General features: G+C 38.8%; 1 protein-coding gene across 2 annotated transcripts in view; it reads left to right on the forward strand.

Annotated features, from left to right (window-relative positions):
• Positions 1–27,734, forward strand: part of ldlrad4b (low density lipoprotein receptor class A domain containing 4b) — a 51,245-nt gene that overhangs the window by 7,567 nt on the left and 15,944 nt on the right. Inside the window, exons 2-3 of one of the 2 annotated variants that reach the window (XM_082149565.1) lie at positions 7,522–8,039; positions 11,809–11,949. In XM_082149565.1, coding sequence (XP_082005691.1) covers positions 8,000–8,039; positions 11,809–11,949 — 181 coding nt within the window. In that variant the 5' untranslated portion in view covers positions 7,522–7,999. Of the gene's footprint in view, positions 1–7,521; positions 8,040–11,808; positions 11,950–22,266; positions 22,933–27,734 lie in introns of those variants that run through there. The other variant, XM_082149566.1, reaches the window with a different exon arrangement.

Consider the following 27,734-nt stretch of genomic DNA (forward strand, 5'->3'; position numbering starts at 1 on the left):
TGACGGTAGCCATTGACTTCCATAGTAGGAAAAATAAAATGCTAGAAAATCAATGGCTACTCTCAACTGTCTAGTTACCAACATTCGTTAAAATATCTTCTTTTGTGTTTAACAGAAAATGTTCATTTTTGAGTGAACTAGTATTCCTTTAATAGAAAGCTCAAAAGAACAGCATTTAATTGACAAATAAATATTTTGTAAAGGTTTTTACTGTCGCAGTTTAATGCAACCTTGCTGAATACAAGTATTAATAAAAAATAAAAAAGTGTAGCTCTTTAAAAGCATCTACTTGAGTAAAACAGCTCTATACTTAACAAATCACATTAAAAAGAAAACCCTGAACCCAGACGCAACCTGTTTTACGTTTGAAGCACATAACCCATATTTCTAGCAAGTACTAGCAAGCACCCAGAATACCCTAGAAGCCACCTAGCAACCATCCATAACTATATAACAATGCCTTTGCAACCCCTCACATTTAATAAATAAATAAATCTAAAATCTAGCATGGTTTTGTTTTGTCTTAAATGTACATAAAAATACATGGCATCAAAACACAAGTATGTAGTGCCCTAATTTTTGTAACATCACTACTTTTAAGAAACATATCAGCAGATTTACTCAATGTTAGAATGGATGGTACGAAGAACCCCTGGAGAACAAGTGTGTGGTTTGAGCTCATGCTAGACTTGACCTCCCTGACCTCTGCGGTGTGCACCGCTGCAGAATGCAGTCGAGCAGCAAAGGTCTGGCTGTCTAGACACTGTGGGCGGAGTCGCAGAGGGCTGTCGATTGATTGGCCGAGAGGAGAGATCCTGAAACTGATTAGACGTTCGCTTCAAAGCCTCGTGTTTGTTTGTGGTCTGCGTTTCAGTTTTGTGTGTGTGTGTGTTCCTGTTCCTTTCTGAACAATACAGGAGGACAGATTGATTTAGTCTTTTCCTCCCACATGGCTCCAAATGTAATTGATTTTATTCGCCTTATCTTCATGTAGCGCCTCACCTCCGTGCTTTAAATAACATATTATGCAGTTGTCAATGTAAAGTCTGACCTGATCAATAAAGCCATTAATTAGTTTTCAGATCACTTTAGTGTATTACATTAAAGGGTAATCACTTTTCTTTTTGGGTGCAGAAAGGAAGTCATCTCATTCGCTGTTGCTAAGGCAACCAAAATCTCTAGCATATTGCATAAAACAGACTTTAATACATCCCACATTTTGTCTTGTTGGCAATGCAGGATTGTTAAGCTGAATAAACTGTTAAAGAGAGGTGGGCCACAATATATAAGAGGTTGGATTAGGCTGTCACTCAAGTTACTGATAAGGGCAAACAAGACCCAAAAACATATAGTGATGACATTAGAGTAAAAAAGACTGTCAGAAGAAAGATGAATGCAGGTACTGCAGTATAGAAAATGATAGACTGTCAAAACAACATCCGTCCTGAAACTGTGCTGACAGGCATGTTTTCTGAATTCATGCTGTTGTATCTAGTTTCTTTACACAGGCCAGTGTCTGCATGTGTTGCCATACAGTGAGCGTTTCCTCCTTTACTTACTCTCCTTTCACTTTATCACTTTTAATGTCTGTGTATAGTTCAGAGTTTCTTATATTGTGTAATCTTATTTTATAGCCATACAGTAGACCTCAGTTAAAACTACACTGTGTTACTCAATCTACAGCACGAAACATACAGTGTGACCACCGGTGTAGTCTGATTCCCAAATGAATGATTCTTTTGAGTCGGTTCTTTTTAGTGAATTAAAAACACACTGCACAAACAGTGTAGTACAATCCAGAACAAATTACTCTGTATGCTTTTGGTTCACTAACAAGAATCAATCAAGATTGCAACCACCAATTCCCAAACAGTTGACTCTTATTGGTTCTTTTTTTCGGGAATTGCACTGTGAAAATACATAGTTTACAACTATCTGTTTCACTTAAATCAATGTAGTTACTAACTGGTTCTTCATGTCACAACATGCATTGTGTTTGTCAGTAGTACTTTATAAAAATAAATGAATCAAATGTGTTCAAACATTCATTTTTGTTTTAGTATTGTTGTTTAATCTATAGTTGGACTAAATTTATGCTGCCTTTTAGAAATTCAGAAAATTCTTTTTTTTTTAAATCTGTGCAAATAATAATAATAATTATTATTATTATTTATTATTATAAATGTTAGTTGTCGAGAAGAGGCTTAGTCGACCAAAATGTTATTAGTTGTTAGTCGCAAAAAAATAAAAAACCCTCTACAGGAAGTCGCAAAGTCACGCAGTACGTGAGGGAAAGGGACCGTTAACAGCGGGTTAATTACCTTGTGGTAATTGCAGAATATCGGGCAGGAAATCCAAACGTTCGCTTATCAACTGTCAACCTCAAATATGGCTTATCATTTGATACGCAAGTAGTATCAACTTTACATGGCTGCACGCTAACGTTAAAGGCAGGGTAGGTGATTTGTTCCAGAAACTCTTTTTTTTTTATTTAATTTTTTTTTATGCTGCAAGTCTCTTCAAATCCTGATAGCAATCACTAAGTTAAGTGGTCTAAATGTATTTATATGTGTATACCGTCTGTGGAAGGCGTAGGATTATACAATGTTTGTCCAATCATTGAATTTGGTCTGAATGTAATGATGCGATCCTACCTGCCTGTAAACATATAATTTCATACCTCCATGCACCCTGCTCACGCAGACATGACGTCATCAGCGCGTTTCATGCTATACAGAGTTATTAGACAGACGTCAGTCACCGAGCATCGCAACCGAAACAGCAGCCGCCTTTTACAGTTCCTCCTGATCCAAAACAAAGAGCTTATGCTGCGTTCACGCCATAACTACTGTAATTTGTAAGAGATGGAAACCCCTGACGTTATAATCGGAGCGGTTTGTGACTCAAATTTATGCATTTTAATGGCAACACTATCCACACCGAAATTAATCTGTAGCTGTCAGGTGGTATGGGTCAGTGCTATTTAAGTTGTTTTTTGTTCATTATTATTGTAATGTTATGTTACATGAGGTAGTTTAACGCTGTCTCTTGTGACGCTTTTGTTTGTGACGCATGTGTTTTGAAGGAGGCGTGGCTTTGGAGACGCTCTGAATGGAGGGTGGGATCTTATGCTTTCAAAACTAGCTCGCTATTGCTAGCCTACCCTACCTTTAACCTAGATATGTGCGCCATTATTAGGCGCATATCTAAGTGTTTGTGCGGAGTGTGAAAGCTAAATTATAATATGCTACTAGGCCTACATGACATGGAGGCGCTGGCACGATTCCTTGCATTTTTTTTTTCCTGATAACAGTAGACACAAGTTAAAAAAACACTGTCATTTTTGGTCATACAGATAATACATCATTCAAAACTGTAAAGGGTCTACTTTTATTTGTGTAAACTCACAATAACAACAAAACGTTGTGCTTTTGTAAAGTACTACAGGCCTTTATTTTGTCTATATCTATTAAATATAGCCTCATTATGGTTTAGTATTTTTAAATGAATAGCCTATAAATGTGCGATTTGTCGACTAATGGTTTAAATGAGTCGGGCAGCCCTACTAAATAGTGAAATGGGTTATGTTTAAGAATGTAATTACCTGTGAAATCTTTGAATTCTCTCACAAGGGGTGGTGATTCTGCAACCTTAAATGGGTTGTTGACAAAAGAAAGGTTGAGGACCCCTGCTCTAGTTCTTTCTGATGTGCTTTGTTCTGTCTCCTGTCAGCCACATTGAGTCTCAGTTGGGCAGCACTAAAATTGAAACATGACTTGTTCACACGCACCTATAAACTGACTAACCCAGACAGCTGAGTCATCATGTGTTAACCTGCAGATCCTGGTTGTCAGGTCAACTTAGGACCCGTGCAGGAAAAGGGTTCATCTGTCTGATTAGCGCCAGACATTAATAAGGCTGTCTTTCACCTTGTCTGAACCATCTGTTGTAATAGACTTTTTATGGACTCTACATGTAAGAGAATAAATGATTTCCTTGTCCATGTACACAAAAATAAAAAAAAATTGGTAGTAAATTTCAAAGAAACGGCAAGTAACACATTTAATTAAACATGACATTTTGAAGTAGAATATTTGAAATAATATTTTGTGGTGAAATGTACCCCAATAATATTTTATTTACTACTTGGAAAAATAATTTTACAGTGTAATGAATGGGATAATTTACAGTGAACTGGTCATTATTGCAAAGCAAACCCCTTTAGGATGATAAAAAAAACACTCTTTCTCGCCTGGGCCTTGGGGTTTATTTAGCTACAGACTGACAGGCAAGGTAGCAGCTATTAGTCATTTTTTACTAATGGTTAATGACATGTCATTAACCATTAGTAAAAATGACTAATAGCTGCTACCTTGCCTGTCTGTGGGCTGTTATGATGTTGAGTCGTCTGGCTGGATGAATCAGTTTAGCGAATAGTTGTTCCTAAGAGCTTCATCATGATTTAACCAGGCACAGAGAGTGAGAAAGAGACAGACCCCCTACTGAGATCGAATTACACAGTCCGACAGATACAGAGAATATTTTAGCAGCCATTTATTGCAGTCATTTAGTGGTTTCAGCATTGCTGTTGTTCAGCCTATCCATCAAACTATGTGTATTAGAAGAGAGAGTCGACACATGTGGAGAGTTCGGTGTCCTAATGCGATTCTGTGTCTGTTTGACTTTATTTTAGATAATTATTTATTTATTTTATTTTTTATGCACTGATATAAAAATTCTGGGCGAAAGTACCAAGATAGTAAGTCTATTCAACATATATATACTACGTATGTTGAGCCAAACCAAAATTGAACCATTTTATTGACCAAAAACGACTACTCTTCTTTCAACATCGAATATAAATGTATATGTTACAGATGGAGCACAAAACATTGATACTTCAACATTCTTCTGAACTTGAATCTTAGAAATGTAAAGAATGTCTTCACCAAAGGAAGCGCTTGAAGTTCCAGGCATATTTTGTTATCACATGAGCTCTTTTCTGGGTCAACAGCTTATGCAAAATATTGTCTGTAAGGGAAAACATTGTGTTTTGCAGTAACCGATCACACGTTTCTTTAAAGTCAATCACATGCTTACAAGGTTACTCTGAGATCTCATCAACACCAATGAACCTCTTACATTTAGATTACCTTTGCCATTATCTAACAAAAGCTAATCTTTAAAAACACTAATTATTCAATGACACTGTTGTGTTATTATCTATAATATTGTGATTTCAGTATTCACTTGTATTTCACCGATTCACCAATTTTTGATTTAGACAATATAGTATTGAATTTTGAAATCCTCATAACATGAAAATAGTTATTGCTTTATATACCGAATTATATAATTTAAGGAATAGAATATAATTTATAGAATTGAATTTGGACATTAGTTTGATTTTATATTTATTAATTTTGATATATTTTGATATATTATTCATATATATATATATTATATCTGATATAATTTTTTTTTGATTTTTCACATCCCTGGTCTGAACAACGCATTAGATACTTGGTTTGTAGAGCAGAACCACTAAGGAAAGGAGGAAAAAGGAGATAACAATGAAGACAAGTGAATCTAAACATCTGCCAGATGTTCGTCTGTGTTATCTACGATGGCTGTATACTGTCCTGAAACGACCTCGGATGACTGTGTGTGTGTGTGTCTCAGTCTTTGTTTGACTTGGACGGCGTTCTCTTGTTTCACGTGTGTGTAATATTATTTATTGTGTGATGGATCCATGCTCTTGCTGTGCGGCTTGCGGCAGGGGTCAGACGAGGTGAGGGCTTGCCGTGTTTCTAAGTAACACAGTCGATGTGTAGTCTGCAGTCTGGGCTCAGCGCGGCGTCCACTGGGATGTCGGAGAGCTTTAAAGGTTGTCTGAGGACACGTTCTGACTGGTCTTTGAGTCTTCTCCAAATGAAAATGGAGTTATTGTTTTTTTTGAGAAGTTAAATCAATGATATTAAGCCACAGAAACATTAGCTGTGGCTTGTGATAACTATGTCCAGTAAAATGTTCTGTCGTGTTATGTAACCGTCATTAACGGCTGACGCTCCTGCTGGGGATTGAAGACTCTAATGTGCATCTCTTCACAGGAACTTAATGTTTTGTTGCTGGTAAAAATCTGCAGTAAGATCATAAAATGTTGATGTGTTGACCCCCTGCTGTTTCTATATTTTTATTTAATGAAACGTTGCGTCTGTGCTGTGTCTGTTTATATTTTTTGTCTATCTCAAACCTTTTCTTTGAGGTCAGTAATATATTTATAAAGAAATTAATACTTTTATCCAGCTAGGGTAAAAAGCAACATTAAAGTGATTTATAATGTTACTATCTTAACAACTAATTGTATCGCGGTTTCCACAAGAATGTTAAGCAGCACAACCGTTATGAGATTTATAATAATAATAAATGTTTCTTGAGTATCAAATCAACATATTAGAATGATTTCTTAAGGATCATGTGACACTGAAGACCGGAGTAATGATACTGAAAATTGTAAACTATGATATGATATTCCACCATATTACTGTTATTATTATTTTTTACTGTATTTTGATCAAATAAATGCAGGCTTTGTAAGCTTAAGATACTTTTTAAAGCAACACTAAGGAACATTTTTTTACCTTAAAATAATGTTTCCAAAATCGTATCAGTGGTTCATCAAGTCGTAACAGGGTGAAAGGCACTTCTGGATTCGCTTTGCAGCCCTATATCTGCTATAACCACACTATGCAAGTTTGCCAAACCGGGTCGCGTTTCTGTAGTTCGAATGAGACATAGGAAAACTACAGATTTGACTTGCTTTATGTCAAGCGTTACAATAGTCATTATTTAGTTTTTCTTCGTTTCTGATGTCGCAATACATCATACTTTCATGAAATCATGCATCATACTCTACCTTGTCTGTGGACATCGTTCATTCCAAAGCCGGTGCTGGATAAACAGCGAGCGAGCGTGCGTGCGACAGTAGGCTGCGGGCGGCGAACTTATTTACGACAGCGGTAATGGACAATTCCGCTTCCAACCTGTAGGGCGACCGAAGAGGAAAAGTTCCTTAGTGTTGCTTTAAGACCCCAAACTTTTGTACGGTAGTGCATGTTAAATTAAATATCATTGCAATATCATGCAAATTAATGTTGAATTTATATACTCAAACCACTAATACATTTGCCCTTATTGTCTCTATGATAACAGTAGGCTACAATCTTAGTTTAGTTGATGACATGGTTTGCAGCAAACATGATCTGAATAAGATCATTCTTAATAGAATTAAATCAAATTGTGTATCGAATTGAATTGTTCTCCATTTGAATTGAATCAAATTAACCCAATGAATCTGATTGATTGACTCACTGTCAATCCTTAAATATTCCACACAGTACTTACTACAGAAGTAAGTCTTAGAGGAAACTGTGGTAACCTTTTGTTTGCCTTTTGCAAGTGAATTTTTTTGTTCTATGCAATTCAGTCACTCAACTGATTTCCTCTCTCTGTCTCTCTCAGTGAGCTTGCAGTCTGAAGGATGAGGTGGGGCGAATTGATTAGCATGCTGCTATGCTGAGAAGAGTTTATCCTTCCAGGACGAGCGGCAGCGACTACACGTTCCCTTCCTGAATCAGCTATCAGACACCTGCTCTGAATCAAGTACCTGTCTGGATCTTACCCTCACACACACTCACACACAGCTATGGCTGGCTGGCTCTGGCTGGGAGGGTAATCGGTGCGCTGGTTGCCCTGGCAACCCCACCCTGATTACTGCTGAATTGAGCCCTAGTCCATCACTGAAGACTTTTTAGCCCCCCTCCACCTTTTCTTCTGAGTTTTTTTGCTCTTTCGTGGAGGTAGAGGGCAGGAGCCATGGACTTGTGAGGTGAGAATGGCAGCAAGGCGGCTGTTCGGCCCCCAGGAGCCCTCAGGCAATCGGAGCCAATAACGTGGGTTCCCACACACACACACGCACGGGCCGAGCGGCGGGAGCAGTATGCAGGAGGCTGACCTACCGGCCACCAATGCTTTCACAGGTGAGCACCGGGTCATTATAACCTCAGTGTTGGAATCACGCGGGATATGCTGTTTGCCGTGAACGTGAGTTTAATGATTCGTGCCGGCTGTAAAGATTACGTTCATGAGGAGGGTCGTGTTGTGCTTTACAAAGCCATGATGTTTTTTGTGTGCTAATATTCAAAGCTGCTCTCTCACTCCCCCTCCCTTTCCCAGACTCCTCTGCTCCATTTCTCTGACAGGCTGCATTTCTCTCCCCTGCCTGGAATGGAATGCGGAGAAGGAGAGAGAAAGCGTGAGATGGGTGGAGGGCGGTGGAGGTCGGGCTGTGTACTAAACCAAAGTTTGACAGTCTAGTGCACTGCAGACAGAGAGCAGAACCTCTCATCTCCTCTCCTGGTCTTTTCTTGTTTAGTTTTTTTTCTGATTTCCTTTATTCATCTACTTCTCATTTTCTCTTCTCTTGTCATCTCGTCTTGTCTCTTCTGGTTTGGCCTCAGGTCATCTCTTTTCTTGTGTCGTCTCATTTCTGCTCATTTTTTCTTGTTTTGTCTCTTCTTGTTTTGTCTTGTCTCTTTTCTCATCTCATCTCTTCTCTGGTTTAATCTCTTCTAGTCTCTGTATCACTTGTTTCTTCTCTTCTTGTTTCGTCTTGTTCTCATTCTTCTCTTGTTTTGTCTCAGTTTTGTCTTGTCTCATCTCATCTTGTCGTCTTTTCTCATCTCATCTTGTCTTCTTTTCTCATCTCGTCTCTTCTTTCTTATCTCTTCTTTTCTTTTCTCGTCTGATTTCTTTTTTCATCTCGTCTAGTCTGCAGTTCTCGTTTCATCCCGTCTCTTCTCTTGTTTCGCCTGGTTCTCATTCTTTTCTTGTTTTGTCTCTTATTTTCTTGTTTTGTCTCGTCTCACCTCATCTCTTTTCTCATCTCATCTTGTCTCCTTTTCTCGTCTCTTCTTTCTCATCTCGTCTCATCTCTTTCCTCTTCTCTCTTCATCTCTCCTCTTTTTTTTCTTTTCTTTTTTTTCTCCTTCTTGTTTGTCTCTTTTCATCTCTAGTCTGATCTCTTCTCTCCTCTTCTTTTCTCATCTCTTCTTAAATCTTGAATTGTCTGGTCTCTTTTTTTTTGTCATCTTTTCTCTCCGTTTTCCCCATGTACTTCTCATCTTCTTCTCTTATTGTCTCGTCTTCTCTCCTCTTCTGGCTTTGTCTGGTCTCTCCATTTTTATTCACATCTCTTCTCCTCTACTCTCGTCCTCCTATCTTGTGTCCTCATCTGTTCTCTCCCCGTGTCATCTCATCTCATATTGTTTTCTCACCACGTCATGTCTCATATGGTCTCTTCTTTTTCTCATATCATCTAGTCTCTTCCATTTTCATCATGCTCAGTATCTTTTCTCCTCTTATCTGCCATCTTCTCCTTTCCAACTTTTCTCCTGTCCTCATCTCCTTTTCCTCTTCTCTCCTCATTTTATCTTGTGTAGTCTCTTCTTCTTGTCTTGTCTGGTCATTTTTTTACCCGTTTTCGTCTAATCTCCTCTTTTTGTCTCGTCTCTTCTTCTCTCCTATTGTTTTGTCTGGTCTTGTTTCATTTAGTCTCCTCTCTTCTCATCCTGTCTGTGCTCTCCTTTTCCTCTTCTTGTCTCTTATACTTCTCATCCACTTCTCTCCTTTTGTCATCTTTTTTTTCTCATCTTGTCTTCTCTTCTATGCTTGTCAGGTCTATCCTATTCTCTCTCGATTGTTACTGTTTTTTGCTGCAGGTGAATATTGTGATTGCATAATTGACTCATGCTCTGTTAAGGTTTAAGGAAGGCAGAGAACTGCTGATTTGATTGTGTAAAGATCTTCATAACATTTCTAAAACCACTTTTGGCTGCACCACACCCTGTGAGAGATTGCATGGCTTTGGTATTGTCTAGCACCTCCTCCTCAGACAGAGAATTTGTTTGGAGCGCTGGTGTCATCACTGTCTGGTTTGCTTTGCATTTCTGGTTCTGTGCAAATGCTTTATAGTGGAGAGTCAGTCTTCCATACAGTCGAATATCCACCGATATCAGGTCAATGTTGAAGCAGGAACACTTATTTTAAGATCATTTATAAGAGCCAGTGACCTACATATAGAGGATCATCGCCGCCTGAGATCCACAAATCACTGCAAAGTTTTTAGCCCAGTGAAACTTTCCCATAAACTCCGGCAGTTGAGGATTTTCAGATCCTCACAGGATTTGCTAGTGTTTTTAGTTGTTAAGTTGAGAAGTTTTTCCAAATGTAGACTTTTCATAGGATGATATCCAACAGTAAGATCACTTGGTTTGGATAGTTTAGGTTTTGAGAAACAGTAGGTGTGAGGGGAAAAGGAAACATTATGAGAGCTGCTTCAAAGGCATCTCTTTGATTTTAGCTTCTTAAGGCCCGTTCACACCGAGAACGACTGCCCACACTAATGGATGATAACATTCTGTTTATTTTAAATGCTTTAAATGCTCAAGCTTTTTGAAGTCAGGATGGTTCTGATTGGATGTCAACGTTTTAATTGTTCATCAGCTGGGGAAAAAATCATTCTGAAATTGATTCCAGCGATATCATTCCGCTATGTCGTTATCATAAATGTGGTATGGACTTTCTTATTCTCATGGAATTAGAACGATTATTAAAACTTTGATAGTTTGATAGCTAAAACTTTTACTCTCATTGTTATTGCCCTTGGTGTGAACAGAGTACAGAGTTCAGCGCTCTCATTTATTGACTAGTTTGAAACTTTATAGAACTTAGTCGAATTAAATGTCATATTTTATTTCACACAAACAGAAATAAGGCTGTGGGGAATTCTGTACAGTCGTATATGCTGTATCATCTTGTACACGAGTGTCAGTCGTTCGTCTGGCAAAATTGTCAATCTACTGAAACGCATGATGAAATCGTGAAGGGGAAATGGTCAGGAAGGGGACCCAGTTTTAAACCACAAACACAAAATTGCAGCTGAACTTGACAACTAGCAATCGATCATCTAGCATTTTTTGTCATGTTGAAACATCAAACATCAGCTTTGACATTTAGTTACATGGGGAAAATGAAGGTTCAATGAGAAGTCCTGTAGATGACACAAGTTTTGATCTACGGAAGATGCATCTTAAACATATGCAGTACCATTTCAAAAGTTTGGGGTCTGTGAGTTTTTTTTATTTTTTTATGTTTATGTTTCTTCTGTTCACCAAATTTATTTGATAAGAATACAGAAAATAGTATATTGTGCAATATTACCATTACTGTTAATAGCTGTTTTCTCTTTACTATATTTTAAATGTCATTTATTCTTGTGTCGGCAAAACTGAATTTTCAACAGCCATAAATTTAGTCTTCAGTGTTACAAGATCCTTCAGAAATCAGTCTAATATGCTGATCTGGAGAAACATTTCTTATTATTCATGTTAAAAACTTTTTTTTTTTTTTTTTTAGGGTAGATTTGTTCATAACAATGTTAAAGTCTTTACTATCACTTTTGATTAATTTAATAAAGTATTAATTTCTTCTTTCTTTTTTTTTTTACTGACCCTAAACTATTGAACAATAGTGTATTGTATTTTGGCAGCTACATTTAAAATACATTTGGCTCAAAAATCATTTTCTAGGGATAAATTTCCTTTCGCAAGGGCCAGAGCAAAGGTTGTACATTTGACAAGCCCTGATGCAGCAGGTGTGAAAACAGAGCCTGACTCTAATTGTTATTGATTTACCTATTTAAAGACGAGTCACTGCAGTTTTTTGTGTTTGGATTTTTTTCGTCCATAGAGTGCAGATTCCACTGTGCTAACGGCAGATGTCTGAACCTGGACTCGCAGGTCTGTGATCAGTTAAACCACTGTGGAGACAACAGTGATGAGGAGAACTGCGCCATCTCCACCCAGCATCCTGCATCTGCCATCTTCAGCTGTGAGTCCATCTCTCTAACACTCTTGCTCCTGCTCCTGCCTGTGTTCTGCTTCTGATGAGGTCAGCAGGATGTTTTCATACTTCTCATCTGAATTCCTGAGGCGTTAGTATCCAAGCCACCTGCAGGGTGTGAGTGTGAGACGAGTGTTAAATGGTGTGTCTGCATGTTGAAATGTGGGGAGTGTGTGTGTGTGTGTGTGGCCTGGTAAACCATACGTTATGGGGGCAAAATGTCCAAAATTCTTGTCCTTGCGGGGACATTTTTTGGTCCCCATGAGGAAAACAACTTCTAAATCATACTAAGTGATGTTTTCTGTGATGGGCAGATTCAGGAGTATGGTTAGTGGATAGAATATGCAGTTTGTACAGTATAAAAATCGTTGGGTCTATGGAAAGTCCCCATAAAACATGAAAACACAAAGAGTGTGTGTGTGTGTGTGTGTATGCGCGCATGCATACGTAACTTGTTTTTGTGATGATATTCGACATTTTCCTCTATGTATTTTTTGCCAATGACATTGTTTTGCCTTATTTTTGCATTGAAAATGCCATTCATCCATACATCAACTTGAACTCCCATATGATGACCATATTTTTCATTTCTGAATTAAATTTTGTTTTAATATTTTTGGGAGGGGCATAAAGTAAAAAAAAAAAAAAATTGTCAGGGTGATACAATTGCCCTGATTAAAGATTGACATATTTTATTATGAATTTTTAGGAAAAAAGTATTCAAAATTGTTATTTTGAGGCAATGTTATAAGACAATGTTAGTTTAGGTTCTGTTGTTTAAAAAACACTTTTACATTAAATGATGTGAATTATAGGTTATTACATTTTGCTTGATGGTTATGCCACACAATCTTTTTGAAAGAGAATTTTTTAATTGGATAAAAGGTTTTCAAAATCATAAGAAAACAACATGAATGCAAAGAGTGGATTTCCTAAACCTTTGCATTTTGTGTTTTAATCTAGATTTTTAAAGATTTTTTCCTTTTGTTTTCTTTTGGACTCTCTAACATTTCATTGACCTATATATTTGCTCTGTAATTAAGCAAAATTGTGAAATCCTGGTGAATATTCTCTATTTCGTCCAGCCCCTTGTGTGAGACTGTGGCAGCCAGTCAGCTTTGATCTACCGTAGCTCTTTTGTGTCTCCAAGTTTGAGGAAACCAGAGCAGACAAAAAAAAAAAAAAAAATCCAGAAAGAAGCACGTAGCTCCGTCTGAGTTTATCTTTCCGGGCTGTTGAAATCAGTCATCTGTTCTTGCCGTGTCATGCTCCCCTGTGTTCGCTCTGCTCTGAGGGGTGTCTTCAGTCAGAGCTGTTAGAGCAGTAATGCTCATTTCTCCAGCAGACAAACAGCCGCCATATACTGCGAGAGGGAGAGAGGAATGATGCTGATCGACGTTAGTGAAGACGATATATGCTGAGAGCGAGACAGAATCTGAGGAAATGTTTAGAGTCTAATCGAGTTTGCCATCTCTCTGTCTACAGCAGGGCCAGACAGATTGATCATGAATATAGTCTAGACACTCTGCACAAAATCTCTCTCTCTCTCTCTCTCTCTCTCTCTCTCTCTCTCTCTCTCTCTCTCCGCATTGAAAGGTTGTGGTCAGGACCGTCAGTCAGTCTCTGCAGAAAAGAGATGGAGTAAGAGAGTGTGTTTATCAAAGAGTATGATGAAAAGCTTTGCAGGGTTTAAGGTGTGTGGCAATGATCTTCTTTGTCAGTGGTTTAACAGGGGATTAATTGTCCAAGAATTGATCAAGAAGGTCCACTAAGGTTAGTCATTTTTGTGGCAGAAAGTTTCATGACTACTTTTCACAGTCTTTCCTACTGTTTAAACAGCCTGCTGCCATGCCTTAAAGTGACACCCCTTTTAAAAAAACAATCTTTATTTGTTTCGGGAGGTATGTTGTGCAGGCCACAGATCGGGCATTTTATGAATGATGCTGATTAAACATGACGGACTTCTACTCCTTAACACAGAAGAAACCACACTGAGGATCGTCTTACCTTACATACACTCTTGGTTTTACTGCGATGAGCACAGTTACCACAAAGCCGATAACATTTGCCTTTTTCCTGGCATCAAATCCCAGCACACAACTTGGCTGGCAGAACTTTACTGTAAAACCAACAACAAACTTTCTCAGACATAAAACTACAAACATTTATTCACTCTGCATAAAAGCTCGGGGTACACTCTGTCCTCTTTGAAGGCGGCACGGTAGCGGCACCCTTGAAGAGTATGCAAATCAGCCTCTTCAACAGTTTGCATGTTTGTTAATAGCTCTCCTCTCAGAGCGCAGAGTGTGTGTGCGTGCGAGAAGAGTTTCTCAAGAGCTGCAGACAAGCTGGTTGAAGTTGTCAGGCACTGGACATTCATAGACACTGTCCCGCTCGCACTGGACCAACACGTCCCACTTTGATGTCTGTCAGGGGACGAGTGTCTATAGAGATAGAGATCTCTCGTACTCACTTTCACCTCACGTTTCTCCTCTGCGGTTTTAAAACAGGTTGATGAGGGTCAGAGGTCGCCAAGGTCACGTTTCGGGCCTTGTCTGATGTGAAGAGCTCAACAATCAGTTTGTTTGAGTTTAGGATTTCCATCACTAATCTCCATCATCTCTCATGCTAATCTGGGCCGACCGCAGCGGGCTGCATTTTCATGCTAAGGGGCTCATTACCAAACCGACGTCATGTCTTCTGTATGCAATCTGTGTCGCTTGGAGGGAGGGCAAGTCCCAGATGAAGCGTTTGAACTTCTTGAAGAGAGGGAGAGAGCGAGAGGGAAGTGCCGGATGATGGAATTGTTTGGCTTACAGGAATGTCCGACTGTAAAGGAGACTTGAATGAAGTTCGGAGGGTCTTAATCAGGGTTTTAATGACAGATGATAATGACAGTGTGAATGAGACACTTGTTTGGTATTAGATGCCTTGAAACCAGTTTGAAGAGCGCTCCACTTTGTTTAAGCTCACTTTGATTCGCGTTATTTGACTTTCCGCAATATTCGGGATAAGGAAAAGCAATTTATCTCTGAAGATGTTTCTCAGATTTGCACTTTAACGAAGCAACAGGCCAAGCACCTGTGCGCTAAATTCTTCGCGCACTCAATAGCGACTGTTGTGATTTTTGTTTTGTTTTTGGTTGTAAATAGTTCTTTTTTTTCCCCCCCTAAAGCTTTCCAATGAATTGAATACTGTCAGTCCGATTCCTGCATTCTCCCCTTCCTCTTTTCTTTCCTCCGCTCACTTGCTCATGCTTTCCCCCAGCTCCTTTGATCCACATCCCACACACGTCGCTGCATTAGCCGGGCTGTTTTTCAGGGCGAGGGCCGTGCGGTTCTGTATTCGTTGGCTGTCAACACCATCAGTACTGATGGGTTTCAGACAGTGTCACCTCACGCAGGCTCACAGTGGATTCTGGGATTGTTTATCGTGGCTGAGCTGGAGGTCTATCGGGCACTATTCTTCTGTGTTCACTCATTTACTCAGTGCATTCATTCAGTCATTTTGTGCCGCGAACCTCCCAGTATGATGGAATCCCTCTGTCTCTCTCGGTGGCCTTCGTCCCTCGCTCGTTTCTTCATCTGTTACTTAAGTACGTTTGGCCCTGTGTGCGACTGTGTTGAGAGAGTAATGATGCAGCTGGGGCCATTAAAGATGGGAAACTGACAGCTCTCCTCCCTCGCTTTCTTTCGCTCCCCTCTTAGAGCGATAGACGGGGATTAAAAAAAACAAGAAGAGAAAAAGAGGCAGAGCAATAAATGGGGTTGCTCTGGAATTCAATCAGGTTTGGCTCAAAGACCAAAGCAAAAACAATGAGGGACGCAAGAAAACGAGGGGGGCAGAAAAAGAAAGAAGCTTTTTACTAGGTGAATTGTTTGTACTTAATGTCTGAATTAGAATTAAGACCTGTATAGATTCAATTACTGTTTACAAATAAATACTGGATGGAAAGACTTCCATCTTCAGTTTTATATTAGCACTTAATTCAAATTTTGAGTTTGAAATGACCAAAAAGTTTCATATATTGGGTTGAAGTACCCCATTTCCGAAAGATTGGAGGGGATTTGGGCTCCTGTAGATCCATTATTATTGGTGGATCAGATTTTACACAAATTATGATACTTTGGAGGTCTTGATCATCACAGTCTCCTGTGCTTTAATAAAGAGCAAATTGATTCACAAAGCTGACCCCATCTTACTGACCCCAAATTTTTATTTGTGTGTGTCTACAGGTTTAGGTATACTTATGTAGTGAAATATCATGACAATCGACTAGTGAGGACATTTTACATGTCCAAAACATGTTTATATTCAAGGCATGACTACATGACTACATGACTCCGGATACATTTGAAAACTGTGTTTTCGTTTCAGATGTTCTCCGTCCACACTAGCGTTTTCCAAAAGTTTCTCATTCACACTGAAACGTTGGAAAATGCTAAATTCATCTTACTGCGCATGCGTAAACACTCACAAAAGCTCACTGAGATGAGACAGACGGAAAAATAAATAATAAAGTTATCGCACAATTGTTCTGGCAGGATCATTTTATTTAGCAAAATATCTCGTCATTCACTGATGCGTCCAGGTCGCACTCAGTCACCATTAAATGTTTGGTCTAAACCCCAACTGCTCTCATGTTTTGCCGCAGGACAGCAAATGCGAGTGAATTTTCTGTCGTCTTTGCAGAGCTGTGATATAAAGAGTGTGCAAAGTAACATATTTTAGCAACTGTGTGAAAGTGAATAGCACATAACAGGCACAATACCGGTATAAACACGAATATCTATTGGTAAAATATGTGTCACATGACTAAACATGTCATCGTTTTATAAATACCACTGTTTTGACAGTCCACACTACAATGTGAAAACGGTGTTTTGAAATGTATCCACTTGGGAAAGCATTTTCAAAAATCTCAGTCAAAATGCCAACAAAAATGCCGTCTCTGTGTGGACTGAAGGCCAAAGCAAGAGAAAAATATGCGTTTTAAAAATTTACTTATTTGTGTGGATAAGTTCTAAATCTAGTGTTTCGTACAGGTTTCTGTGATGGGTAGGTTTAGAGGTAGGGGTTGGGTTTAGCAATAGAAATGATCATTAACCTAATATAAAATCAGTGGAATTCTATGCAATCTCGTCACTAATATAGTGAAACAAATATGTTTGTGCATCTGATGCCATTGTATAGCCTACTATAAGTGTTTTTCTTCTAAAGTCAAAGGCTTGTACAGTAGGAATTGTTCAATGCCTTTGTAGCAGTTTGCTGCTGAACCTGAAATAGCACCAGTCAAAAAATGATATGAAAACTCTCTGGTATGTTTTATGTTTTTGTTTTTTTTATCATGCACCCAAAATGTTTTCCCATTTATAAACCATTTTAAATGAGTTGGAATGCAAATGAGAATTCTTTCTCATTCTTTCTGCATTCCCTCTTCCAACCCGTTGTGTTTTTGTTCCCCTGAGGTGTTCATTTCTCACAAATATCTTCTCTTCTCTCTCCCCTCAGTGAATAAAGACTTTCATACTGAGACATCCTATTAGCTCATTTCCAGTTTACCCATAATGCCTCATAATGTGTTTTTATGTCATATCAGTCATGGCTGTATGGATGAAATTCAGACCCTAAATTCATTCACTCTCTGATTGCAGGATGTCAGGTTGCATTGTTGCTTGAAGATGCATGAATGGAATAAATGAATTCTTAATGTGTGTGTGTGTATGAGGGAGAGAGAATGAAACATGAGAAGAATGTTTCCTGCTGAGATGCTGTTTAGTTTCTTCTCTTTTTTTTTTTTTTTTTTTTTTTTTGGGATGACTCTTTGTTTATTATAAACATCATGCCAGAAAAGTGAGTTGCAATCTTGTTTTCTGTCTTTTTCCCATTCATGTGTGTATGTGTATGTATGAATTACAGTTTTACTCTCATAATTTAACTACCTTGTGTACATGCGTACTTCACAGTTTCATAAGAGCAGTGGAGTGATGGATGCTGATAATTCAGCTTTGCCATCACAGGAATAAATTGCATTTTAAAATATATTCAAAGAGAAATCGGTTGTTTTATATTGTAACAGTATTTCACAATATTACTGTTTTACTGTATTTGTGATCAAATAAATGCAGCCTTGGTGAACATCATACTTTAATTAGAAAAGCTTTAATTTAGTATTTTATGAGAGAAGCAGTGAATGTGCATGTTATAGTTTCTGTTTTTCTGGGTCAGAGCTTTGAAGTTTTGGGTCAGCTGAGCTTGAGTCAGATGTGCCACTTTCTCTCTCTGGTGACCTACGTGCAGGAGGTGTGTCTGCTGTCTCTGCCTTGTTTCTAGTTTTTGGGGATCTGTGGTTGGTGATTGGTTGGAGCTTAAACATGTGACTCAGGGGAGTGGAGTGAAAATATGAGGGCCCTGATGTAAACATCACTTTCTTTAAATGGGAAGGTTTTAAACTCTTTTGGGATTGGAAAAGATGTGGAGGCGATAGTTTCGGTTTTGAGTTAGAAACTACACACTCTGTGCCTTGAAAGATATAACATGAAGACTTTGGATGATCATAATCATTGTTTACTTTTACTCTACCCTGTGTATGTTCTTATGAGGCAAAATGCTGATGATTACTATTATTTTTTAATTAACTATTTAATAAAGGTACATTTGAGCTTGACCCCATTAAGTGGTGGATTAGAGGCTATAAAATATCTTCATTTGTGTTTCGAAGATGAACAAAAGTCTTATGGGTTTGGAACGGCATGAGTAAGTGATGACAGAATTTTCATCTTTCAACTAACCCTATAATATGTGTCTCTGGATCACTTTTTTTTATGGTTCTTCCTTTAAAACATCACACTAAATAATTGAATTAATACAATGCAAAGTAAAATCAGTTCATCACAAATCATTGTCTGTTAAATTGGGAACTGCTGAGTGTTTGCTTCAGTCTGCATTGAGGGCTAAAAATCACTTTATTAATCAAACTAAAGATAACACTTTTTTTCAGCAATGGTCTGCTCTTTATGTTCAATTTGGGAAATTTAAGCCGCTATTCATTGAAAATCTTGCTCGACAGAGATGGTCACCATTCACCATTTATTGCATAGAAATGAGCAGCTAAGACAGTCTTCTATAAATATGTCCTTTCCTGCTTCACGGGCACAAAAAGAAAGTCACAGGGGTTTAGAAAGACATGACGATGAGTAAATGATGACACAATTTTCATTTTTGGTATGAGAACTATCCCTTTAAATATTTTAAGCTACATCAGCAACCTGAATTTCTCTTGTGAAAACACAGGCCTTCATCACATTTATAGTGTTGTTTGTATGTGGTGGGGTTTTGTATTTTAATTACTTGTAAAATTCCCCAACAGTGGCACATCAAACCCCAGGTTAGTTCGTCCTGTTTGTAAACACACGGAGATGTCAACCGGACATATGGAGTGCTGTTATTATTTAATGAGGTTTTTATAGTATTTTGCAACGACTGGGAGTCGGAACTGACAGCCTGCTGGCTAGTGGCCCACTTCGAGAAACGCACGGTTATTTGTCACTGAGATCTTCCACTTTGATGACTGTTTGCGTTCGCTGTGTCTGCATTACCGAGAAGATGATGTGTCATAAAGGGGGTCCGAGAGCACGCAGGTGTTGTCCGCGAGGCCGTATGGCAGCGTCCAGGGAAGGAAGCACTGCCATGTGGCTCGTTAGCAAAATGCTAATTATGTTGTCAGCATCATTAAGAGTCACAACAGCAGCCATTTTGGGAGTTGCGGTGCCTGCTGTTCTTCCTGTTGTGCCCCTGTGAGTGTGCGCCAATGCAGGAGGCTGGCATTAAACCTAGACATTACCTCACTCCTGGGCAGACGACCCATTACGATGCTCAGCAGGCTGCAGGAGAGAGGTGAAAAAAACTCAATACCTGATGATTATACACACACACACACACACACACACACTGCAGTGCATCACATCTGCAGGCGGCCCATCTTGGCTTTGCAGATAGCAATCCCCAGTCATAAACTCACTCGCACAAGCAGACAATTTCCCCTTCCTCCTGTCTCACACACCACGTCCTGCAGGGATTTGTGCGAATATCACAGAACGCAGGTTGCAGATGGAAGTGTCTCAGAGATGGCTGCCATTTTTATTCTTGCAGTTATATTACAGGTTGTAACTGGAATGTTTTCACATGTCTGCATCTCGCTTTTTCTCAGGACTTTCCCTCTGTTGACAGAAAGGGGTTGCACAATTTTATAACTGCCACATAGACATGGGATGGTTTATGGAAGAAGAAAAAAAGAAACCTGTCATCAAGTGAGGCTCACCGTGTAATTTAGTTCTCGCAGTAATCTGTAAAACAGCACTGGCATTTTGAGGATCCAGTCATCAGCTATTTGTTGAGCATCTTGTTTGATCTTGTAATGTTTCCTTTTGTTATGAGGTAAACTCTCTGGATTTGTGTACCTGTTGAGGTTTTTCCAAGCTAGTCATCAGTCCTGGCTCAGAGTGTTTGTGTCTCTATTATTAGCATTTCAAGTATCTATTAACATTAACAAATGAAACAGGCTGATGAATAATTTTTTTTAAATAACAAACAAATATTTGTGGGGGAAAATAATAATTTAAGCATATTAGTAAAGTTAAAATAATATTTAATAGTTAATACATAGTTCATTTAACCAAAGCTAAATTTAAGATGCTAAAGTTTAGCTAAATGCTTCGCTGTCAAGCCCAAATTAAAATGTAAATTGTGTGTTTAGCTGTGTACTGTGCATAAACAGTGTCTTTTTAAATGGATGTGCAATGTAAGCATCATAGTGTGTAGTAAATACATGAAAGGTATACAATGTAATTTTTTGGCGCTCTAGCGTTTAATAAACAAATATGCATGTGTCTTGCAGAAGAGCATTGAGGCCGGAGCAGAGCTGCTTTCTTCTGTTTATGTATAGGAGTCACACAGTACTGGGATACTCTGCAGCGGTTCTCGTCCCACCTGGTCTAAAGTAGTCTGTATAGAAACACTTATTATAGGCTTCCTTAGGGATTCAGGATAAGACAAAAACACGGTTTGGAAGATGGATTCAATTTCATAATATACAAAATTGCACAATTTGTAGTGTACACAATGTAAAAATGTTGTAAATGTACATAAAGTTACGTAGTATACCTTTAAAATAAAACATTAATATTATCCAGGCTCACTCAATATTAGACAAAGCGTCTGCTTAATGATTAAATACAATATGTAACGGGGTCCCTGATCTATCTCTCTATCCACCAAGGGAGTCTTTTACTTGAAAATGTTGAATACCCCTGCTATGTAGAGACATTTTAAATGGATAAGGTGAGACACTAGATGGCACTGTTTATCAGACAGCAACAAAACCCTTCTTTTTATTATTAATTTCATCTCATAGTAATTTTGATCAGTTTTCCAGTTATGCCTTTAATTGAAAAGTTCTTTATTTGGATTGTTTAATGATTGTATTGTCTGGTAGTTTACGTGGTGGCAGGTCTCTCTTACCTCAAATCCAGCTCCGGTAGCATTAGCATGCTGAGAGAATCCACCTCATTGCCCCAGAGACTTCCTCCTCAGACAGCCATTCAAATTCAGACTTGACCCCCAAACCCCCCACTCTGTCTGTCCCCCATGTCTGCTTTAACAGGGGGGGGGGATGTGTCTGTCTGCATACGTGTGTCAGGATCGACTCGACTTCCAGACTAGACCTCAGACAGATAAATGTCATTTTATTCCCCTGAGGACCCCTGAGGGCTGAGCTGCTAACTAGGGGTGAGCTTTTACAGGTTAAAATGACATTTCGACAAAAAAATTATTACATTTTTTGCACAAATATTTTCTTTTTTAGTTTTCTTTTTTTAAACAAATGCTTTTTCTATTTATCTGCCTGGGTGTTATATATATATATATATATATATATATATATATATATATATATATATATATATATATATATATATATATATATATATATTTATTTTATACTGATATAATGAAGTGCATTAAATCTAAGTTTAGTTTTCATTTGTCCTATTAAATATTATAATATTAAATTTTTTTACATTTTTATATATATATATATATATATATATATATATACACACACACAGACACATATATATACATATACGTGTTACAAACTATATATATATATATATATATATATTCCTCTCTCTCTCTCTCTCTCTCTCTCTCTCTCTCTCTCTCTCTCTCTCTCTCTCTCTCTCTCTCTCTTTCTTCCTTTTTTTTTTTTTTTTGGGACATTTCTCCGAACTACAGACTATATAGCATGTCTTCCTTTTAGCCCAGTGTGGATTCGGGTGTATTACCTTGCCCCGCAATAAAAGCCCATATAGCTGCCAGGTTATTTATAGACAGACTGCGGGGCCTGTAGTTGGACGGAGGGGGGCTGTAGTTCTGGACACATGTGCTCTGTGTCGCCAGACAGCGGGGTCACCCCAAGGTCAGCCCCCTACAATGCTTGCCTTGACTGCTTGTGTCTGGCATTAATGGGGAGGTGTAACACTAGACACCCGAGCACTGCGCTCGACCACGTCCCACCCCCCACCCCCAGCCGGTCACCGATAGACCAGCCGTGTGTGCGAGTAGAGTGTGGGGGTGTGCAGGAGGGGGTGGAGAGGAGCTCCGTCGGCTTGATCTCACTAACACTCTGATTTTTGTGTTCAACCGGAGGGGTCATAGAAAGAGATAGAGCGGACGAGTTCAGTTTAGTAAGTCAGAGCGAAGTGAAGCGGTTACCCGAGAGCATGTAGTGAAAAAAACCAGCATGTCAAGGCTGTTGCCGAGGGCTTTCAGTCTCAGCACGAGCTGTTGGACGCGCACACACCGGCTGGCTCGTGCACCGGTTGAAGTCTCCCGCGTACTCCATGCGAAACCTCACCGCACCGGATGGCTCCAACGTCACATGCGGATCCCAGCTCCAGGGAATGGAGATTTGTGAGTGTTTTACTTTTTTTCAGCATTGCTAATAATGTCAGACTGTCGTCTGTACGTGTGACTCAAGCTAGAGCGTGCAGTTTAACTTTGAGTGTGTTTTATGTAATTTCGCCTGCAGTCTTGTCTGGCTGTCAGCTCTTATCAGCTGCTTCACGCACGTTACGTTTCTGTGAATGTCTGATCTCGGCTCTCCACCGTCTCTGCAATCTGTCTCTGAATGCGTCTGGTACGTAAACCCAGCAGACAGTGTTTTAACTCGAGTCTGAGGCAAATGTCTCCTGCCTTCCGGACTTTATAAACAAAGAGCCCGTGAGTAGACTGTCCAGGGGTTGCGACAACTTGCGAGCAAACATTTGTGGATAGATGGAGACATTTGTTTATACTGAGTGCTTATTTATGACATATTTCTTGGTAATTGAATAGTTAAGTTCCATTTTTCGGGTGTTGCCAATCTCATTTCATGTGAACTATGAAAGTAGAAAGTTAGGAATACAAATTGTCATCTTTAACTCATTGTAAGAGAAATATTTAACATTATTTGGTGGTTACACTGTTGCTTTAAGCTTTGTTAAAATTCTTGAAATGTGATAATGTTAACCACAGACTTTGTCCAGCAATTGAAGTCATTGTTACTTGTGTAAAATCATATTAAATTAATAGACACTACTTTTCAAAAGTTTGGGCTAAGTAATTTTTTTTTTTGTTAAAGAAAGCAATATTCAGAAAGGATGATTTTAATTGATCAAAAGTAAAGGCATTTATAATGTTCCATAAGATTTATTTTTTAAAATAAGTGCAGTTCTTTTGTATTGATTAAAGAATCCTGAAAAATCTGTTTCCATGAAAATATTAAGCAGCACAACTGATTTCAACATTGATAATAATAAGAAATGTTTCTTGACTACCGATTCTGTGTATCAAAATAAAATTTCTGAAGGATCATGTGACACTGAAGACTGGAGTAATGATGCTGAAATGTCAACCTTGCCATCACAGGAATAACTTGCATTTTAGAATATATTATAATAAAAACATTTATAATATTTTACAATATTTCTGTTTTTACTGTATTTTTAATCAAATAAATCCAGCCTTGGTAAGAGACTTTCAAAAACATCCCAAACTTTTGAACCTTAGTCATGTTTACTAGTACATATTATAGTTGTTTACCAGTGAAACCTCCTTAAACTGGATGTTCTTGGCTACAAAAGCATGTTTGGATCTAGAATTTGATATTAAATTAAGATTTGGTTGTTGGATTATGTAGCCTAATATAATTAGTTTTTCTCTCCGGCTGTCTGTCTGAAGCATTGCTGTCTGTCTAGATCTGTTCTCTGTTTTGTGTTCTGATGTTTGCTTTGTGCAGTTTGCTGCTCTGGCTGGCCTGCCAGTAACGGTTCTGTGAAACACAGACTCTTTCTCTGTTCTTGGAGTGAAAAGTTCATATTCAGTCTGGATCATAAATTATGAATTTAGTCCTGGGGAATTCCCACACAGTAGGTAGAAAAGGCCTTTCAGTAGTTTTTTCCTGCCTCTCACAGAGACTATTCACATATGGTAAAGAATGCGTTTCTGCTAAATATGAACATACGGTTTTGAATTATCCTTTGAAACTTACAGCATTTTGAATACTTCACAGACATCTAAAAGCACCTTAAAACATCCCAAAACGTGCAGCTTTGAAGGAAAAGTAATGTATTGAACAAAATGGCCCTCAGAAATTGAGCCAAACAGATTGTCTATTGGAAAAGCAGGCTCTCTTGCAGTCATGGCTTCACAGTGAGCTCAGCGCACTGAAAGCCGGGCCGGGTTAAGCAGCCCCGAGGTGCCACTATGAATTATTGATAAAGGCCAGAGTGCTTTTGGCATTACCCAGGATGATCCGGATGCCCACGCACAATGCCCTGGTTTAACAAGAGGGGCCTCTGCTTCAGTTCAACTCAAATTTTAGCCGATAATCGGTTCCACCAATATTTTTCTATGTAATTAGATCTTTAATGTTGTGGTAGGTAGTTAATGTAATATCGGTAATTAGTATTGTTGTTTTTTGGGGGGATTAGTATTATGTATTATTTAATAAGTAATTAGTGTTATTTAATTGTGGACAATTGTTTTAGATAGAACTAAATTGCTTTAGTTATCATCTAGCACTTACTTAAAGGGATAGTGCTAGATTGCAGCGAAGATTTAATTCTTTAAGGCTCGGCTTCACAGATATAGGGCTTAGATTAAGCCAGAATTAGGCCTTAGTTCAATTAGGGCGTTTACGTATATTTTATAAACTTGCCTAAGACAAAACATTACTGGTGTGTATCTTGAAACCAAATAATGGCGCTGAAGTATTTTAAGATATGTCAGTGCAAGTTGCTTTCAGTTAAGACAGCTCAAAATATGCATTTTAGTCTGGGACTTAAGCCTTATCTGTGAAACTGGGGTTAAGTGCACTATTTCTTGAATAGTGCTTTGCTAAAACAGGTCTCACATCAACAATTCAACTTTCTCATCTACTATTCATCTAAAAGTTATTGGTTGTCTATATTTCATAGTGAATTTTACCATTTTTTAATGGTAAATTACATTTATTACTGAGATTGCCACTACTCCAGTCTTCAGTGTCACATGTCCCTTCAGAAATCATTCTAATATGCTGATTTGATGCTGAAGGAACATGACTTATCAATGTTGAAAACCGTTGTGAAGCTTAAGACTTTTTCTTTTTTTTTCAGGAGTCTTTCATAAATAGAACGTTCAAAAGAACCTCATTACAGTAGTGCGTACAGTAAAATCGATTATTTTGTCCGCACACGTCTTTGTAACAGATCTTGCTCCAAGCAAGACCCAAACCTGTAACCTACTGCAAGTCAACTGCATGTTCTGCTTGAAGCTTTTAAAAGCAGCTGTGCAGTGCAGGATCCAGCCTCAGGGAGTGACTCATTAGCCACGACAGCCCGAGTAAACCACAAAACGATCTGTTCTTCGTTAGAAATCCATACTTTGTTCTTCTTAGCGTTAAACAGGGACCACCCATGAAGGACGAAGGTTTAATAAGGCGAAGGGTGGGGCTAACAACAACAACACGGCTTTGAGGAATAAAGAACTGACTTTCTTCCTTCCTTCATCCCTCTCTCCATCTCTCCTTTTCTCCTTCTCTTTCTCCTCTCGCTGAACCCGCTCTTTGGAAATGTCACCGGTGAACTCTGTCCCGCCTGAACTCTAATGTTCTCAGATGCAGTAGTGTGATTCTCACAACTGAAGCTATTCCTGCAAGTTCATCTGGCGGTCATGAAGGAATGTTTTAGAAAGCAAGACGCTTTTTTTCCCCCCTTCCAACAGATCTTTCAGAAACCCCCTTTATAGCTAAGTATGCCCTAAGGCAGACTGTTCCGCTTTTTGCACCTTTTTAAACGAAAGAAAGACGCACAAAAAAAACGTGTCTGGCAAGGTTTTTATAATCCTGGTCATGGTTGTTAAAGTTTATGGGCTGATGTTTAGACCGCAACATGCGTGTTTTAGTTTGCCACACCTTTAGCTGTCATCTCTTTTGGTCACATCCACCCTAAACTGTGGAGTCCAAAATAAGTCCTGGTTATATTTGGATCAGGCAAACTGTGATTATAATTGCTGAATCTGTAATTATACATTGTGACAAGAACAGGCTCAAAATGTTTCCAAAGCCGAAATATGTGCATTTCACCGAGAAGTCATCCCTCCCCCTTTCGACGTCTGCGCTCTTTTAAATAATCTTGTTATTGACGGTGAAAGCTCCCGTGTTGCATCGCTGCGGAGACCAGGCTGCGTTGGCGAACGTGGCTGTGGCACCTGGTTCAGATTGTCTGTGCTGTTTGTTTGATGGCTCCTCTGCATGGCTGGGCTGGATGCCCACTCTCCTGGTGCCCAGCAGGGTGCCAGTCTGCCAGCTTGTTTTGTGTTGTTCGCTCGCTGTCCCTGCATGCCTCTGGCCTTTCATTTCAGCACACAGACAACCTGTGTGATCGCTCCTTTACAAAACGCCCTCAGACAGGTTTGTCAGACCTTTTTGGAAATTTTCCACTAGAGCACCAAAAGGCGTATACATCCATAAAACAAAACATGGCGCATATGAAATGCCACATTATATCAGACCCCAGACGAAGAGTCCTCCATATTAAAGATGCATGGATCTCTGTCAAGTAGTAAACAGTCATAACGCTCATTGCCGTCTCGCTGCTGAAGCTCTCAATTGCCTGTCAAAACACTTGGATGTTATGTAGGAGTGTCCTGACCGCGATAGACACGCTGACAAACAAGATCACTCTACTTGTCAATTTAATCCATCTCTTCAAACGTCCTCTGCAGTGGAGATGTTGCCTTAGGTTTTGGATTGTCTTGTGAAAAAGATGTATTTCCTGTTGTAAAATAAGCTGTCTAGCCCACAGGTAGTCAGTTCTGGCTCTGTTACAACAAGTCTCAATGATTGAATAAACATCCAACTGGCTGATTTGTTATATGCACTACCATTAAAAAAATCTTACCTACCCCAAACTTTTATTTTATTTTTTTTATTAAAAGAAGCCTCTTATGCTCATCAAGGCTGCATTTATTTGATCAAAAATACAGTCAATAATGTGAAATATACAGTAAATCTTTTATGCTGTATGTATGTAGCACAGTAAAACCTTGGACAAGTTGCACATTTTAAAGCACTGTTTAGTTTGTTGTTGAGTGGTGACACACTTATATGGTTGTCCTGTACACAGCGGGCAGGGTTTGACCTCAGGTAAGCACACCTGTTCCTGTTATCCGGCACTAGCTTGGCATGATGC

This window comes from Leuciscus leuciscus, assembly GCF_965113295.1.
Source record: "Leuciscus leuciscus genome assembly, chromosome: 20".
NCBI lineage: Eukaryota > Metazoa > Chordata > Actinopteri > Cypriniformes > Leuciscidae > Leuciscus > Leuciscus leuciscus.